At 35.0% G+C, this 19963-nt stretch overlaps 1 protein-coding gene across 1 annotated transcript; it reads left to right on the plus strand.

Annotated features, from left to right (window-relative positions):
* Positions 1-13038: 13038 nt before the first annotated feature.
* Positions 13039-17739, plus strand: LOC101897215 (mediator of RNA polymerase II transcription subunit 15). The gene is made up of 2 exons (XM_059122278.1): positions 13039-13187; positions 16499-17739. The coding sequence occupies exons 1-2, from the start codon at positions 13173-13175 to the stop codon at positions 17450-17452; spliced, it is 969 nt and encodes a 322-aa protein (XP_058978261.1). The 5' UTR covers positions 13039-13172; the 3' UTR covers positions 17453-17739.
* Positions 17740-19963: the final 2224 nt, after the last annotated feature.

A 19963-nucleotide genomic window follows, 5' to 3' on the forward strand; every position in this document is an offset into this window, starting at 1 on the left:
TGGGCAAAATTACAAGAAAATTGAATACTTATATCCAATTTTATGCGAAATCGTAAATTCCATATTCATCTTAGGTTTCTGATTGAGGTACCACAAGGGGTTCGCATATATATATCATCTTCACAGCAGATCTTGTTTATATGTGTGAAATTCGAAAAGGGTTGGATGCTTATTTCGCTTTCTGTGGGCGTTTTGTTTTTCAAAATCTTGAACCCTATGTGGGGGTGCTTCCGGAAGAAATGGTCCGATCTCTACTATCTTTATAACAAATCTTGTGCTGATGGAAATATTGAGATGTACAAAGTCGGAATGGAGTCGGAAGTAAATTTCGCGTTATATGAACTTCATGCATATTCAAAATGTTGACCCTTTGTGGGGGAGGTACCAGAAGAAGTAGACCGATATATTCTATCTTCTCACTAGATCTTGGGTTAATAAAACTATTGTGAGGTGTGTAATTTAAAGATAATCGGACTCTTACATCACATTTTATAAGAGTTATAATTATTCAAAATTTTGACTCTTTGTTTGGGAGGTACTTGATGGAGTGAACCGATATTGTCAATTTTCCCATCTGACGTAACATTGTTGCCAACATTAAGATTTGCAAAGTTGGATCAAAATCGGATTATCCTTTCTCTTTCTGTGCAGTAAAATATATTTTTTAATATCGTAATATTTAAAATATTGCGATATACCAAGTTTGGGCCAAATCAGATAGTCCTGTCGAGAGTTTTCGAGCGCACCATCCAGCCAGACAGTCGGACGGACGGACATCGCTAGGCCGACACCAAATGTCCTGAAATTGATTTTTTTCCAAAGAGACACGTTTTGGCCGTAACGAATGATATATACCTTCTGCAGCCATATAGCTGAGGGTATAAACCATATTTTACTGCACAGAAGGAGAAACGATAATCCGATTTTACTGAAACTTTGCAAATCCTAAGTTTTTTCATCAGTGCTAGGTCAGGTGCGAAAATGAACAACATCGGTCCACTCCATCAAGTACCTCCCACACAAAGAGTAAACATTTTGAATAATTATATCTATATCTATAAAAGAGGAAAATGTTTGTTTGTTTGTAATTTATGGACTCGCAAATCGCTGAATAGCTTTTCCTGAAAATTTGCATGTATTTATACTACAACATCGCCTGAAAGTAACATAGGATATATACATTTTTAAAATTCCACTTGGAAGTGGAGAATCGAAGTTACCTCCCAAAAATTTAGATATTGTATGCACATATCTATACATCGATTACAGATACAGTCTCCAAATTTGGAATGCGTAACGGAATTTGGAACAAAAATAAATTTGCCAAATTATATTGAAATCGGTTCAGATTTGCATATAGCTCCCATATATATTTTTGGCCGATTTCAAGCTTTTGATGCACAAAACACGCTATGTGTCCCAAATTTCAATGAAATTTGAAACGTGTGATGGATTTTATCTTAAAAATTGATTTCCCAAATTATATTGAAATCGGTTCATATTTGGATATAGCTTTCATATATATTTTCGACCGATTTCGTTCATTTGATGCCTCAAACACGATATGAATGTTCGATTCCAATGAAATTTGAAAAGTTTAACGGGATTTTATCCGAAAATAAATTTGTCAAATTATATTGAAATCGGTTCAGATTTGTATATTGCTCCCACATATATTTCACATATTTGAAAAATAAATTTGACAAATTATATTCAAATTCGCTCAGATTTGATTATAACTCCCATATATATTCTCGGCCGATTTCACATATTTGATGCACCCAAAGCGAGAGAGACGAAATCTGGCACCAGAAAAAAATTACCAAATTATATTGAAATCGGTTGAGGTTTGGGTATAACTAACATATATATTTCGGCCGACTTCATACATGTTATGCACCAAACACGATATATATGACCGATTCCAATGAAATTCAGAATGTGTGGCGGAATTTGGTTATAATAATAAATGTGATAAATTAATTGGAAATTAGTTAAGATTTGGATATAGCTCCCATATATATATATTCTCGGCCGATTTCACATATTTGACACACCAATTTCAATGAAATATGAATGTTGTGGCGGAATTTGGTGTAAAAGTAATTTTTTTTTTTAAATTATATTTAAATCGGATCAGATTAGTATATGATTTTAATAAGAACCATTGACCCACAACGACTTAGGCTAACACTAAAAAACAACACAACAATTGATTTGAAATACGCTTATTACGGGGAAGTATGTTGCTACCTCGAATTCACTAATTGCAATAGAAATGCCACTCAACTTCAAAAAATTGCAGTTACCTGCACGCTTGGTATTTGCTATGAAATAAATAAATCCAAAGGACAAACCCTTCGTGTATGCATGTCATGTTACTGCTTTTCTAATGGTTTTGTTTATTAACGCATTAAAGTAGTGCAATATATTTTTTTCAATAAATGCGAAATTAGTATCCGATTATTTTGAAACTTGGTACATCCCAATATTTCATCTCAATATTTCATTTAACACATGGTATCCCTACAGTAATTCCTATATACCAAATTAAGTACCATTTAATTATTTTCGTACACGTTATATTATGCGCTTGAAAAATCGTTTCTTTATCTAAAAACTTCACATTCACAGCGATTCGAACACAGGCATTTTAAATTCGCATTTCCCGAACAATCCCTTTCTATACAAAATTTAAACATTCCACTTTCATCCATTCACACAAACCCGTTTTTGTACCTTTTTAGCACGTTTTCCAAAACCATCTCAAATATAAAATTTCATTTGAAGGTTATTCTGCTCCAAATGTGTAATATCAGCCCAATTTGAGACAGATTAAAAATGGCCTAACTCCGCAGACCCTCTTCAACTGATTGCATATCGATAGCTTGAAAAAGACTACCTTTTCCAAGCAAATCAACTTTTTTGTACGTCATCGCAAACCATTTCAAGCCGACCTCAGAGTTTATTCCCATGTTCTGTTATTGTAATTTTCGAATAAATTAAAATAATTTTTGAATCTTTTTCGAAAAACCGAGACATGCATTTCCTGAGGGTATCCATTCATAGCGACTAAATGGAAGATTATCGTGAGAAAAAATAGATTTTTTTATGTGAATGAAAAATAATTGATATTGAAGTCTAATAATTTTTTATTTAATTATTAACTCTTCTGATATTTTGAAATTTTTATGATAATCGGAAGTATGTTTTGACGTCTTAATTGACATTTTAATTTCATGATGGACAACAGTTCTCATTAAAAGATACCCATATATTCACCGCGATCTTTGCCATAAACAATAACCAGAAACAAATCTTTGGTTTTTATTATACCCTACACCATACATAGTATGGAGGGTATATTGAGTTCGTCATTCCGTTTGTAACTCATCGAAATACTAATTTTAGATATAACAAAGACATGATCAGTGTGAAATTGTGAGACGATTTAGCCTTGTCCGTCCGCCCTTCTGTCCGTCTGTTGTAATCACGCTAGAGTCAGAACGAATAAAGATAGGAAGCTAAAAGTTTGCACAAATCAGTCTCAAGTTCGAAGATGGGCTATATCGGTCCACGATATCGTATATCCTCCATATATTCGGTATTTTGATGGTTTTTGCAACATTTTCAATGATCCATAAAAATCCATGCTAGAAGTTCTTTCTAAGCACTTTACCCCTGGAAGAAAAATATGTATATAGGTCCCGACATCGTATAGCTCACATATAACAGTACCCCCGATATTCGATATTTTGACGATTTTAGGGACATTATTCCCCGAAATGAATTCAAATTTCACATTTTTGACTTCGTAATGTCTACTGTAGCCTATGACAAAAAATTGCGTATGCAAGTGCAAGTCTTCGTATAGGCCCCTTATATAAGTACGTCCCTATATTCGGTATTTTGAGGATTTAAGCGACATTATTCACCGGATTTGTTTCAAATTTCGTGTTTAGTGTTCGTAATAGGAACAACAGTCTATGCCAGAAAACTGTTTACGCAGGTGCAGGTCTTCGTATAGGCCTCTTATATAAGTACCCCCCTATATTCGGTATTTTGAACACAACAACATTCACCGAAATTATTTGCAATTTCGTGTTTGAAGTTCCTTAAAGGTACCCCGCCCCGATATAACGGTACCTTGCTATGTTCGGTATTTTGATTATTTCACCCGTTTTTTATACCCTACACCACCTAGTGGTAAGGGTATTATGTCTTTGTGCATTTGTTTGTAACATGGAGAAGTAAACGAGATAGACCCATAGTTCCTTTTGGTGATAAGCATAGAATGACATTTTGAGTCGATTTATATATGTCCGTTCGTCCTTCTTCCTTCTTTTTTTACGGGAGCTCTATTAAATATGCACAGAGGTGTAGAGTATCATATGGTCGGCCCCACCCGACTTTTAACTTTTCCTTACTGTTTTTTTTTCAAGTTTCACATTTGAATATTGTAATATATTCGGTATTTTTAAAATTTAACCAGAATTTTTTACGGATTTTTTTTTTTTTTTGAAAATTTCCAAATTCGTTCCAAATGTTGTAGGGTATTCAAAGTTCAGCCCGGCCGAACTTACTGCTTTTTATACCCTACACCACAAGGTGGTCAGGGTATTATGTCTTTGTGCATTTGTTTGTAATAGGCAAAAGGAAACGAGATAGAGCCATAGTTCCTTTTGATGATCTGCATAGAATCACATTCTGAGTCGATTTATGCATGTCCATCTGTACGTCTGTCCATGTATTTTTGTAAACAAAGTACAGTTCGCATTTATTGCCCTATCCAGATGAAATTTTGCACAAATCATTTGTTTGGCCCAAGGACGAACCGTATTGAAATTGGAGATAATCGGTCAAAATTTAGATATAGCTCCAATATATATCTTCGTCCGATTTGCCTTTTATTGTGCACCAAACGTGTAATATCACTCCGAATAGTATGGAATATTGCACGTACGATCAGATTGGACCTAAAAAAAGTATGCCAAATTTGATCGAAATCGATTCAGATAAAGCTATAGCTCCTATATATATTGTTCATCCGATTTGTTATATTTGTTACCCACAGCCGTACTATGCACTCCGTAACAACGATATTCAGGGAAATATATCAAACGCAACTCAGAAATATCTTTGCCAAATTTTATCGAGATCGGTTCCGATTTGAATATAGCTCCCATATATATTTTTATCCGATTTCAAATTAATTGTGCACCAAATGGGCAATACAAGTCCGAATTTAAGAGATAAAAAAGCTTCGGCATATTTAGTCCTTTAAACTTTAAATTATAATTATAATCAAAGGGTGTATGATTGAATTCTCCCATAAAAACTTTTAATTGTTATGCGCAGCTCTACTAAATTAGCAAAGTGGTGTAGGGTATCATAAAGTCGGGCGGGGCCGATGGTTTTAATAAAATCTTTCTCCAAGTGATGTCATGCACATGTAAACTATAACTGCTCTAAAGCAAAATGTTGATAGGTATTATGATTTACTTCTAATAATTTCTTTGGTTACGGGAGCTCTAATAAATATGCCCGACTTTTAGCTTTTCCTTACTGGTTTTTTCAAGTTCCGCATTTGAATATTGTAATGGCTTATGACAAAAGATCCCTATGCAGGTCCATGTCTTTGTATAGACCCCAATATGACGGCTATATTCGGTATGTTTACGATTTTAAGAGAATTTTAACGAATTTAATTTTTTATTTAAAATTTCAAGTTGTTCCGAATGGTGGAGGGTATTCAAAGTTCGACCTGGCCGAACTTACTGCTTCTTTACTTGTATTTATTTATAGCTGCCTTACCTTACGGAAATACATGATATTTGTTTTTTTTTACAAAAACGTTTATAAAATATATTTTTGTTACATTTAAGAATAGCCGATAATTGTATCATTTATTGATTTATTTCATAATCCAAAACTTTTTTGTTTCAGTCAAAACAGTTCAGTGTGGTGCTGCTGAAAAAAATAGTAGCTAATTGGAAGAATTTAATTATAGGTTATGTTTCCTTTTATTTGCTTTAGTTAATTTAGGCCTCATTTAAATATTTCCATTTTTATTGCCTGGGGTGTTGATTTATGTGTGGCTAAGCTTTTCTTCGAATGTCAGAAGCAGAAGAAGCAAAAGAAGTTGATTATCTTGACCTATCTAACGACCTTGTCCATAATGTAAGCCAAACACACACTCACATCCACTGTCTGCTCTTATCAATTTTTCAATACGTTTTGACAACAATGCCCAACACAACAACATTCACTTTGGTTTTGGCAAACCTTTTTTTGTTTATTTATTTTTTGTTTTTGTTTGTTTATTGTTTGCACATTTGACAATCAATTGATAATTCTTTTGAAATCCGATGTCACCGTGTTACAATGGCAACACCACTCGCTCATCGTCGTCGTCCGAATGTTTAAAAATAAACATTTCTTTTGTTTTGAAATCTCATAATAGTTATTAGTGGTGAACAAATGGAATTATTCGAAAGTCAATATGACAAATTAAAGCTTCCATTTATCCATTTTTCATTTAATATTGATATTGTTTTAACACCTTCAAGCCAAAATTTCCGTTTCAACGATTTGTGATAACTGAAAGAGTGGCTCGATAAAGTCCATATTCCAAATTGATCAAAGTTTGAAAAATAATTAACTCTACAGCAGGACCTAGGCTGGAAATATCCAGAAAAGATTCCAATTCCCTTTGAAAATCAGTGAAAAAAGTCAAATATCTGGCAGGCGGGACCGACTATACATAATTAGTGTGAATAATTTAATTTTTTCGAAGTGTTAAATTAAGAAATACACCTTCAGCAAATATGATGCACTTGCTTCTAGGCTAAATTCGGTCGAATGTGCCAAATTCATCCTTTTTGGGCTGCCATTACACATATAGTGCTCAATAAACTTATAATCGGACGAATATATATATGGTAGATATAGAACAGTGTTGGCTTGTTTGTTCAGGATACCATAGTATTTTGTTGTTGCAAAATGGTCAGGCTTAATCCCTTTATTGTTGTTTTTATAAAAACAACGTCTGGGGTGAATATCCCAGACAAAAAACGAGGGAACTTATGGGGATGGTGGCTCTTTCCGAAACCTAGGTATTCCCTGCCTTACCCCCTGGTAAACAGTACCATCGATCTCACTAATAAACAAACGTTGTTTTTATAAAAACAACAATAAAGAGATTAAACCTAACCATCTTGCAACAACAAATGTGGTAGATATATCTAAATCTGAACCGATTACCACCAAATTTGCCATAGTTATTTTGGGTTGTATCAGATACCTTGTCATTGTTATGATAAGGGGACTTGCATATTAAATTCGATGAAACATATATATGGGTCTTCAGACATACTTAAAGACTGAATGCGGATGTTTGTGAGAAAACTCATCCTATTCGGACTGATATTACACTATTTGTTGCACATTAAACTTGAAGTCGGCCCAAGATATATAGGGTGGCTATATGTAAATCTGGTGCGATTATCACCAATTTCAATAGAGTTGGTCCTTGGCCCACATATGAACAGCGCAAAACTCCATACAACAAATGAAAAAGCTGTAAGTTCGACCGGGCCGAACTTTGAATAGCCTCCACCATTTTGAACGAATTTGGCAATTAAAAAAAATAAAATTCGTTAAAAATGCCGATTGCAGCCGTTATATTAGTGTTTATACGACGAAGTGGACCTGCATAGGCTACTTTTGTCATAAGCCATTACAATACTCAAATGCGAAAAATCAGAAAATAAAGTAGCTAAAATCATCAAAATACCGAACATAGAGAAGTACTATTATATGGGAGCTATACCAAAACGTTGACCTGTACAGACAATTTTCTGTCTTATGCTGTACTTCAAATACCAAATTTGAAACATTTCCGAAGGAGTTTCGGCTCGCTGTTTCGCAGAAGCTTGGAAAATAATCCCAATATTCCCACAGTGATCCATATCAAATTTCAGGTTTTCTGCTCCATTCCTTTACCCAACACCAAAATAGTACTATTTTGTGCTTTTCGTACAATGTGTACTATTTCCAAAATCACCTCACCCATCGTATCCACAGACAGCAACAGTAACTTCAATATCAAATTTGATTATTCCAACTCTGTTCCTTCACCCAATACCAAATTTATTTCCATTTAGTACTATTCGTACAAATATAGGACGTATTTCCAAAACCACCTGCATATCTTAAACACAGACAACAGCAGTGACTTTAATATTAAATTTTGGGATTCCAGCTCAATTGGTTCACACATATCCCAATTGTATTAAGTTTAGTACACATAAGTACAAATTTCCCAAAAATTATCTACATGTCTAAGTCATAGAATGGAATTGTAATCTTATTTCTAAATTTCAAAATTTCAGCTCTATAGGTTCACCCAAATCGAAATTGTAATAAAGTTAGTACAATTTAGTACACAAAACTACGAATTTCCAAAACTACCTACATACCTCAGTCCTACAATGAAAAAGTAATTTCATTTCCAAATTTTAGGATTCCAACTCTGTTAATTCTCCTAAAATTTAAATTGTACCAAATGTAGTACCGTTTAGTACACATAAGTACGAATTTCCAAAACTACCTACATTCCGCCAGTGATGTTAATTTGAATTTTCAGTATTCCAGCTCCATCAGTTCCTTCAAATTCGAATTGCATCTAATTTAGTACCGTTTAGTATTTTTCGTATCAATGAGTACACACTCCTGAAACAAAACTACCTCCTAACATCGACCCTACTCCTCAACCTTGATTCCCATTCCAAATGTCAAGTTTCTAGCTCTAACCGTTCACATGATACGAAATAGTAGTACATATAGTACATTTTAGTACTTTTCGTACACTTATAGTTGAAATTTCCAATAACCCTTTGTTATATCCATCACACACATTATCAGCCACCCTTATTCAAAATACACGAGTTCTAGCTTTCAAATACACTGATACAAAGGGTATCATATTTAGTACCTTTTAGTACTTTCGTACCGTTCTAGTACGAATGTCCTAGTACGCAGCCTTATCTGCCAAATGTTAAGATTGTAGCTTCAGCCAGTGCGCCTGGGCGTTGATGAAACATTAAGTCAGTCAGTCAATTACTATAATATTTTATTAGTATAGATTGATTGGCGTTTAGGTAAAATTTAAACTTCTGGGGCTCATAGTAGACTTCTATTACAACTAGTATTGTAGAATATTTTGACTAGTTAGGACCCCGTTTTAAGGGAGTTTAACCATATTTAAAAAAAGGACAAAGAGACCACGTTTTATGGCTCGCTTAAGGGTTACAATTTTTGACGAAAATAATGCTTGTATCTTGGAATCCTTATATTTGAGGATTTACGGGAGATTTTACGATGTGTGAATTCTTAACAAAGACTTTTATACAGGGTTAGATGAATAAACTGCAACCAACTTCAGACTGCTATCATTTCTAAGCCACTCGCCCGACAGTTGTTAAAATTATTCCAGTGACAGCTCATTATATTGTTTACAAGTGTACAAAAGCATCTTGGCGAGAATTTTCCAGAAAAAAAAGATATTCGTGATGGAATTCAAGCGTGATAGTGTGATTTCTTTATATTTGGCTGGAAAACCACATGTGGCAATCGTTAGAGCACTCCAGCATTTAAATGTGAATAAATCTTTTGTGTATCGTACCATCGCTCGTAACCGTGATACTAGTTGCGTCAAGGAAGTAGACGAAAGAAAACAGCAACATCAGCAAAAATTGTTCGAAAAGTAAAGAAGCCGCGTCGCAGTGGCTGAAAAATGGCTCGTGAGCTGAAAATATCGCAATATTCCATTCGGCAAATATTGAAAAATGAGCTCGGGGTAAAGTCATTGAAATTCCAAAAAGTGCAAGAACTTACACCGCCAAAGAAAGAAAATAGACTCTAAAGAATTGCTTCGCTTGGCCGAAAGTGGTGAACTGCCGAATTTGGTTTTCTCCGATGAAAAAATATTCGCTGTCCAGCAGTTTGTGAAGAAACAAAATGATCGTGTTTACTTGCCAAAGAGGTCAGTTGAAAATGTGCACCTTCGGATGGCCACCAGAATTCAAGCGCCGGCCATGGTGATGGTGTGGGCCATATTAATCGATCATGGCTTCCGAATATTATCGAGAAAATATTCTGGAGGGTTTATTAAAGCCTCAGGCACGTAAATATTTTGACTCAGCGCCACCCAAGAATCGTTACAAAATGAGGTTTCTCGCTTTATTTCCAGCGCAAAATCTCGGGATAACAATCCGTTGGACAATTGTGTCTGGAGTATTTTGGAAAGCAAGGTTGGCACTAAAAAAAAAAAACAAAAGTATCGATAACCTAATGCAATCGCTTCGAGGCAGAGCAACATTCGGGCAACGGGTGACGGTTTTTAATTGGCCGTTTGAAGGCCATAATTCGTGCCAAAGGTGACCAATTCGAACAAATCTAAACTTATTCTAAAATTTGATGCTATTTCCGACATTTTTTGCGTTCATTCAATAAAATTTAAAAACAAATGTAAAAAGTCCCTCACATGCGTTATATGCACTCCACAACACTGCTATTTGATACAGGACATCAAATACAGGTCCAAAATACCGTGGCCAAATTTTAACGAGATCGGTTCAGAATTTCATATAGCTTCGATATACATCTTCATCCGATTTTACGGTTATTGCTCACCATATGTGTTATATCAGCCCAAATTGAATATATATTTCCATTTTCAACCAAATTTTACCATTAGGCGGAGCTCGGTCGGTTTTATCTTTTTCTCCACTAAATATTCTTTAATATAATTCTTATCGAAGTCATATCATGCACTATACGGCATTGTTTTTGGTACTAGAGGTACAAAAGCCCGGGCCAAATTTTTTGAAAATCGATTCAGAGTTCCCCAATTGTGGCTACTCTTAAGCTACGGTATGCATTTAAATAAGGTTCATAATTGGTAAGATCTACTTCACATAAATTCCCAATAAAATTTTTTATACCCTCCACTTTGGAAATAAGGGTATATTAACTTTGTCATTCCGTTTGTAATATTCATCGTAGACCCCATAAAGTATATATATTCATAATCAGCATAAAATTCTATGTCGATTTAACGATGTCCGTCTGACAGTCCGTATGTCTGTTGAAATCACGATACAGCCCACGTTATTTGACCTAGGCCGTTGGCAGAACAATTTGTATTGTGTCTAGGATGGTTGGTAATAAAAATGAGATATATCGGTCCACGTTTTGGTATAGCCGCCATATAAAAGTACCTTCCGATATTCTGTATTTTGATGATTTTCGCCACATTTTTTCACGGATTTGTCTAAAAATTGGTATTTGTGTGTCATATTGGTTTTTAGCTCGTGTGGCGAATTTTATGTATAGGTCCACGGTTTGGTATAGCACCCATATAACGGTACCTCCCAATATTCGGTGTTTTGATGATTTTTCCACATTTTATTACGGATTTGTCAACAAATTGGTATTTGTAGGGTATAATGGGTTCTTGTTCGTGTGGCGAATCATTGAACGTATAGTTTCCACGTTTTGGTATAGACCCCATGCACCGGTACCTCCCGATATTCGATATTTTTATAAAAATTTGTATTTGCAGTTCATAATGGGTTCTAGCCCGACCTCACTCACTTGATGGTTTTTTGATAAATTTAACTGCATTATGCAGACGGTCTTACTGGTATATTTTTGAATTCCGATATGTCTATATATAAAAATGTCTCCTGTCTCTACCCTAAGGTGGAGGGTATTGAAAGTTCGGCCCAACCGAATTAAATGTTTTTTTATATATATTTATATAGTCGGCCCTGTCCGACTTTGACCTTTCCTTACTGGTTTATTTTCCATCTAAGTTAGACAAATATATTACGATGTGGGAAGTTAGAGGCCAAATGCTGGCAATTTCGATATAATTTTCTTGATATAATCAAAAATTTCGGTAGACGCATTTGGATATCGAATTTTACGAATATCTCTCTATAACAGTTTTAATTATAAAATGTGAGTATAATTCATGTCGATCGAAATTTGGTTGATGTTCTATTTTATCCCTTGACTGACTCAGATGCAACAGAGCCAGATCGACCCCAAATGTCCTGAAATGAACATGGATCCACAATAGAAATCGAAATTTCCATGAAAAACAGTTTGGCCCCCTAAAATGACATTTAACCAATGTAGCCATAGGACTGATGGTATAAAACATTATTTGTCACATTTATCGCTGCTATATGTATTTCACACATTTTTAATGGATTTTTAATGACTCTTAATCTGATATATTGTCAGCAATATGCGATAAAGAATTCTCATTAATTAAACAATTTTATTATGGCTTCCATTCACAAAGACGTTGACGATGTCAAAACAGAATTAACTCCGATGATGAATTCCATATTTTTTTTATAACTAAAGGGCGATTCTTCTAAGCCATGAATTATTGGCACATAAAACAGAATACTGACCCCAATATCGCCATGCTCGAAATATAAAGAAAATTTACGATTGCATTTTTAGTTCAGTTTTGTGAAAAAAATGTGATATAAATCAAATATTTCGTCAGATTAGCCCCCCCCCTCTCCACAAAAAAAGTGAAACAAAACTTTATGCAAATTTTTTAGTTGGCTTTGTTTAATTTCACACATAAAGAAATCATTCAATAAAATTAATATGAAACTGAAAATTAACAATTTAATTGTTTAACAACCACAAACAGCAACAGTAACAACAAAAAAGAGGTAGCAAAAACAAATAATGCCACCAATGTGTGTTTGTTTTTTTTAGAAAGGGTTAATCCATTGTGGCTGGCAGCTATGGCCAGAAGAAAATTCCAAAAAGGTTTTTTTTTTATTGAAATCTAAAAAATTAGCTCTTGTGGCAGGCGTTTTGTTTTCGTTTTGACTCGAAGACAAAACTGTTCGCAATAATGGGCCATCCTATTCAGTTTGAAATAACTTTGGCAGATGTTACCTTTCCCTTGACGCTATTGAGACTTTTTGTGCGATGTCTTCAGTGTCAATGTTGCTTAGGTATATAAGCGGATGTGAATTCGGTTTGGGTCATCAGTCATCGAGCAACAGTTCAACAGCTAAAAAGCAACACAGCTTTTCTAACTAATCTAAAAAACTACAAGCCTAAGCAGAAACATGAAGATCTTTGTGGTACGTTGTGTTTTGTTAATCAAAGTGATATAAGTAAAATCTGAAGACTCTAATAGAAAATAATGAAAGTGGAATAATAAACTGCGATTGAAAGAACAATAAAATGTGTAAACAATAAAATCGTTGCCAGGAGAGAAACCTATGTCATCTGAAGTGAAAAAAAATTTGAAACCTTTGATTGTGTTGAATATAAAGTGATCTCAAGGCCAATCAGTCCTTCAATAAAATTTTTGGATACAGTGTGGGTTTCTGGATCAGAAAATTCCTCCAAACTCTAAATTTCTCACCACCGGGACAAAAATAATAAAAAAAATAATATTTTCGGAACCTAAATATAAAATTCACCACTGTCATGAAATTATTCACCCACACCAATTTTAAAGTAGTGAAAATAATTTATTCACCACACTTCTAAAAATAACAATTACACCACTAGCGCAAATTATATTTTCGGAACCTGAATATTAAATTCACCACAGTCCATAGAAGGAAAAAATTGTTCTTTTCATTAAAAATCTAGTGAATTTTCGATTCATAGAGGCGTATAGTATATTCACCACTTTTATGAATTTATTCACACACCATTTTAAATCACTGAAAATAATTCATTCACCACACTTCTATGAAAAATAACTACCCCACTACAATTAACGAATATTTTCGTTGCATGAACATTAAATTCACCACAGTAATGCCAGATCTTTTTCCCATACAAGAAAACTTGTCCACTATACCACTTTTAAACCACCGAGAAGAGTTTATTCAACACTCGTCTTTAAATAACAATTAACATGAATACTTTTTTCAACTTTTTATCTATATTTGAAAATGTTTAAGCTACAATATTCCTTCCTTTGGATTTTCCATTATTTTATTCACAATTATATAATTTATTCACCACACTTGGCAATCCACTCCACAGCCATTAAATTAGTCACAATAATTATTAATTGGGTCGTATTATGGATAGTAGCATTTCAATATAACATTAGCGACGTTAAGATATTATTCACCACAGTCCTAAATTAACTTCACCACAGTGAATGACAACAAACTTCAATAGAAAATGTATTTACCACAGCTAATAACACAGCCAATTCTGTTAGTAATTTATTTACCACAGTGGATAATTTACTCAGCACTTTCACTATACAGCTCCGACGTTGTCAGAAATAAATTCACCACAATTGATGATATTTTTACGGTCAATAATTTGAAAACCAAAAACCAAAAATCCGCCACTTTCAATAAGTAATCCACCACAATTGACTTTTTCACCACAGCAGATCATTTGCTCGAAAATTGTCAATGAAATGATGTTGTGAGTAATATATTCACCACAGTTGATAATTTGTTCAGCACCCTTCCTCACGGTCAATAATTTAAAAACCAAGGAGAATATTTCTGACAGTTTCAATAACTAGGCTCACTACAGTTGAATTATTCACCTCTACAGATCATTTTACCGACATTGTGTTTAATATTCTACCACTATTTTATTCACCATATATGAAAATTTACACCTCAATTTTAATTTATTCCGGGTAACAATGCCTACAGCCGTCCCAATTATATTTCACCATTTCTTATGATTTATCATCGAAATAACGGTTTTAGACCCTAGGTCTCTTTGGACCAAATTCGTTTCAGGACATTTGGAGTCTATCTAGCGATGTTCATCCGCCTGTCTGGCTGGCTGGTGCGCACGATAACTCTTGAAGGGATTATCCGATTTGGTCCAAAGTTGGTACATCGTAATAATGTTCTTAAAATTAGATCGAGTTCGGAGATGGACAATATCGGTCCACTCCTTCTGGTACCTCCCACACAAAATGTCAAAATTTTCAAAGAAAATAATTTATTGCACAAAAGAGAAAAGATTGCGAATCCTAACATTTTCATCAGTGCTAGGTCAGGTGCAAAAATGGACAATATCAGTCCACTCCATCAGGAACCTCCCCCACAAAGGGTCAAAATTTTGAATAATTACATATCTTATAAAATGTGCTGTAAGAGCCTGATTGTCTTCAAATTTCACACATCCCAATAATTATATTAAGCCAAGGACTGGTGTGAAAATGGAATGTATCGGTCCACTCCTTCTGGTAACTCCCACACAAAAGGTCGACATTTTCAAAAAAAAATTAAGCACAGAAAGAGAAAGGATAATCCGATTTTACTCCAACTTTGGAAATCCTAATATTTTCATCAGTGCTAGTGCGAAAATGGACAATATCGGTCTACTCCACCAGGGACCTCCCCCACAAAGGGTCCAAATTTTGAATAATTACAAATCTTATAAAATGTGATGTAGGAATCCGATTGTCTTCAAATTTCACACATCCCAATAATTTTATTAGCCCAAGGTCTGGTGTTAATATGTATATATCAGTCCACTCCTTCTGATACCTCCCCCACGAAAGGTCGAATATCCATTGAGCTCATAAAAAGCGAAATTAACATCCGATTCCATTCAAGACTTGGTACATCTAAATATTTCCATCAACACAAGATCTGTTATAAATATGGTAAAGATCAGACCATTTCATTTGCTACCTGTCCCTCATAGGGTTGAAGATTTTGGAAAACAAAGCGCTCACAGAAAACTTTCAACAGTCTTCAAATTTCACACATACATACATATGACACTTTTTATTCACCACTAGATTTAAGTATTCACCACAGTTCATTCAAAAAAAAAAAATTTACTCATAGTGGTGTACAAAGAAGTGAATAATTTATTCGCCATGTCGGATAAATAAGTCACCACGGCTCATAGGAATCCACCACACTATGAAATTCATTCAATACAGTTTTGTTGATCCGAAGGAGATAGTTTATACAGGGGAAAAATTAATTCACCTCAAAGGAAATAATTAATTCACCACACTACTTGATAATTTTACAACGATAGGACATTTTTGAACACTACAGCCAATTTCAACTCTTACAAGGGAAAAAAGTGAATCTACCACGTCAGATAAATCAGTTAGCATTGTTTCTGAAATTTCACCACCTTATCAAGTGCACTCCAGTCCATAGTGAAATTATGTATTATTTGCTCACCATGGCGGGCAATTCATTTACCACATTGAATATACCAACTTCTCTTTCTTGAATATTTTCACCACGATCTCCATGGAAAATTATATCATATAGGTTTTCACCTCATTTTTATTAACCACAAACTTTGATATCGAAAATGGATTACTTTTTCACCTCAGCGAAAGAATAGAATAGAATATATTTTATTCACCACAAAAGATAACCATTTATTAATTTCCACCCCCTTTTCACCATCTTCATTGCAGACATTTTTGGCAGCCTCCACCCTGGCTTTGGCCTCGGCCGATGTTAGCCTCAAATCGAGCTACAACTACAACGGCAACTCCGGTTACTATGGACAGCAACAGAGCCTCATTCCAGCCTCCATACTCAAACCCAGCCAACAATATCTACCACAACAACAGCAACAACTTGGCTACCAATCCCTTGGCCAGTCGCAACGTTATGTGGTACCCTCTGCCCAACAACAACAAAACGTTGTCATGCGTTTCCCCATGCCTGCCGATTTCCCAATGAATTTCAATTTCCAACCTGCCGTTGCCTCGAAACCTATGCGTCGTTATCGTCCTCGCCAGCGTATGGTCAAGAAACCAATTGTAACCAAGAACTTCTTCATCCACTCGGCGCCCGAAGAAACCCAGGCCGAAATCGATGAAGAATTGGCCCAGTTGCAACAACAACCACGCAAACACTACAATGTCCTGTTCGTTAAGACACCCAGCCAAACGAACAAGGCTGCTGCCCTTAACCTGGCCAAGGCTCTCAAAGAAGAAAAGACAGTGGTCTATGTTTTGGCCAAGAAAACTTCGGCTGCCGATTTGCAAGATGCCATTCAAGAAGCTCCTCAACACATCAACAAACCCGAAGTGTTCTTCATCAAATACCGCACTCCCGAAGAAGCTGCCAATGCCCAGCGTCAAATTCAATCCCAATACGATAGCTTGGGAGGTTCCACCACCATCACCGATGAAGGTGTTGCTCCCAGTACTTCTGTTATTGGTTCTTTGGATGCCTCGGCCGAGGAAGAAGATGAAGAAGAAGTCAAATTGCAGCAACAACAACAGGAGCAACAAGCCAGTGGTGATTATGGCGTCCAACAAACCCAGCCTGTCCAATACGACGAGCAACAGTTGGTGAATGCCCTGCAGACAGCTGCTGCCACAAATGGAGGCTATTTGCCACCTTCAAATCAGTTCTAGAAGATCTTCGTTGTTAGTCCACCCCCCCATCCCCTAATGTTATTTAGTTAGTTATGAAAGCTGTTAAAGATGATTGATTCATCCACTTTAGGTGTACCCTAAACCGTTGTCCTGCCATGTCGTCTAAAGTGCGATGACATTAATCTGGTTGTTATATTTTTTTCTATAGACTTAGTTTTAAGTTAATGTTCATACAAACACACACACACACAAGCACACAAATGCATTTATGTTTTTGTATCCTGTACCTTTGAAAATCATTGATTCATTAAAAAATTACAAATTTAAAAAAAATATTACGTTTTTTTAGAATGGGAATAAATTGTGAAGTCATGGTCTGGGCATAGGAATTCCAAGAGTAATAATATTAGGCAACTGAGTTGCTAAGCTCAACTTGAAAAAGTTGGGAACCTTAGGGTGTTCTTCTTTCAATACGGACAAAATGTGTATCATCGAAACCACGGAGTTAAACTTCATTTCTTTTTGGATAAATTGGTATATTTGGAGTATATCTAGATCATAGCTGAGCAAAATAATATAAAGAGATGGTTTAAGAGATTTTTTTCGACTTTTTTCAAACACAAATGTTGTCTAAAATTTTTATCAAAACTTATTTTTAAAAAATAAAAAAATAATTTGAATAATACATAGACTTTGGTTGTTAAAAAAAAAACTGAAAGAAATTGGACGCTTGCATCTTCGTGCTCAGCATTGATCTAGACCAGGGCTAGTCACCCACTACGATATACAAAACTATGATTGTGTGTAAGATGTAGTGAATTGTGCTGATCTAGACATGTCTGGCTGTTACCAGGGAGTGCGGAAAAAGGATATATTATATTCGAACATGGACAATACGACCTTTTTTTGTACACTGGTAAAATGGTCCTATACTGATGATTACAGGGTGAGATAAAAAACTGCAACAAAGGCAAACGCCATAATTTTTTTTTTAATTTTATTGAAGGAAAGCAAAAAATGTCGGTAAAAGCATCAAATTTTAGATTTATCCGAATTGGTCACCTCTGGCACCAATTATGGCCTTCAAACGGCCAATGAAACCGTCACACGCTGGCCGAATGTTCGGCAAATTCGGCAGTTCATCACTTTCGGCCAAGCGAAGCAACTGTAAGTTCTTGCACCTTTTAGAATTCAAATGGATTTACCCCGAGCTCATTTTTCAATATTTGCCGAATGGAATATTACGATATGTTCAGCTCACGAGCCATTTTTTGGCCACTGCAACGCGGGGATCGATCAAGTCGCTTTTTTACTTTTCGAACCAGTTCTGCTAATGTTGCTGTTTTCTTCCGTCCACTTCCTTGACGTCGGGCTACCCTACCAGTATCACGGTAACGAGGGATGGTACGAGACACAAAAGATTTATTCACATTTAAATGCTGGAGAGCTCAAACGAAAGCCACTTGTGATTTTCCAGCCAAATATAAAGAAATCACACTATCCCGCTTGAATTCCATCACGAATAACTTTTTTTTTTCTGGAAAATTCTTACCAAAATGCTTTTGAACGCTCGTAAACAATATAATCAGCTGTCACTGGAATAATTTTAACAGCTGTCGGACTTGTGGCTTAGAAATGACAGCAGTCTGAAGTTGGTTGTAGTTTTTTCATCTGACCAGGTCCAGGTCTTCGTATAGCCCCCATATATGGGCACATCCATGGTACAATAAGGAAGTAGAGCAGCTTCATAAAACTGCAGAAATATAGTTCTGAGGCTATGTCCGCTTTCTCATTTCAAGTTATATGCAAAAATTAGTTTTCATATTTTTCCTCATTTTTATTTTTTTTTTTAATATTTTTTAATAGCGCGAAAAATGAATGAAATGCCTGGATATTCTCTCAAAATATGATCAAACTGTTCAATCTTGCAATTTCATGGCTTAACTGGTTAATAGCTTTAATGCTCGAGCCGCAATGTACGTGTCTTCCAATCATTGGTTTTGAAAATATTTTGTTTTCATTTTTCAAAACAATAAATTCATAAACAAAATTAGCAGAGAACTTAGAAAAAAGAAATTGTTTGAAATTTCGTATTTGAAGTTCCTAATAGATACTACAGCCTGTGACAGAAAATTGTCTATGTCTTTGTATAGCCCTGATATAACAGTTCCTCCCTTAATTCGTTATTTTGATAATTTTAGCTACATTATTCACGGGATTTATTTATTTATTTTTTTTTTTTTTGAAGTTTCGTAGGGTAAGTGCCCCTAAGTTCGGCATGTCCCAGTAGTCGGCAGTTTTGAAATTTAATCTTTAATAACTAAGAATAAAATTGACCATATAATGAAATAATTGCAAAAATCGTCAACAGGGTTCTCTGCTCTCTTTCTGTAAAAAAAAAACAATGACCTCCGATCATTTATTACGAGAGAATAACGTTTTTCGTCAGTGAGTGTCTTCCAACTCATGCTTGTTTGTAAAGAAAAAAATAGTGGTGGCGTCAACTTAATAATCGATTTAAATAAATTAAATTTAATACTTTTGGAATCA

The sequence above is a fragment of the Musca domestica genome, unplaced genomic scaffold, assembly GCF_030504385.1.
Source record: "Musca domestica strain aabys unplaced genomic scaffold, Musca_domestica.polishedcontigs.V.1.1 1, whole genome shotgun sequence".
Classification (NCBI taxonomy): Eukaryota; Metazoa; Arthropoda; class Insecta; order Diptera; family Muscidae; genus Musca; species Musca domestica.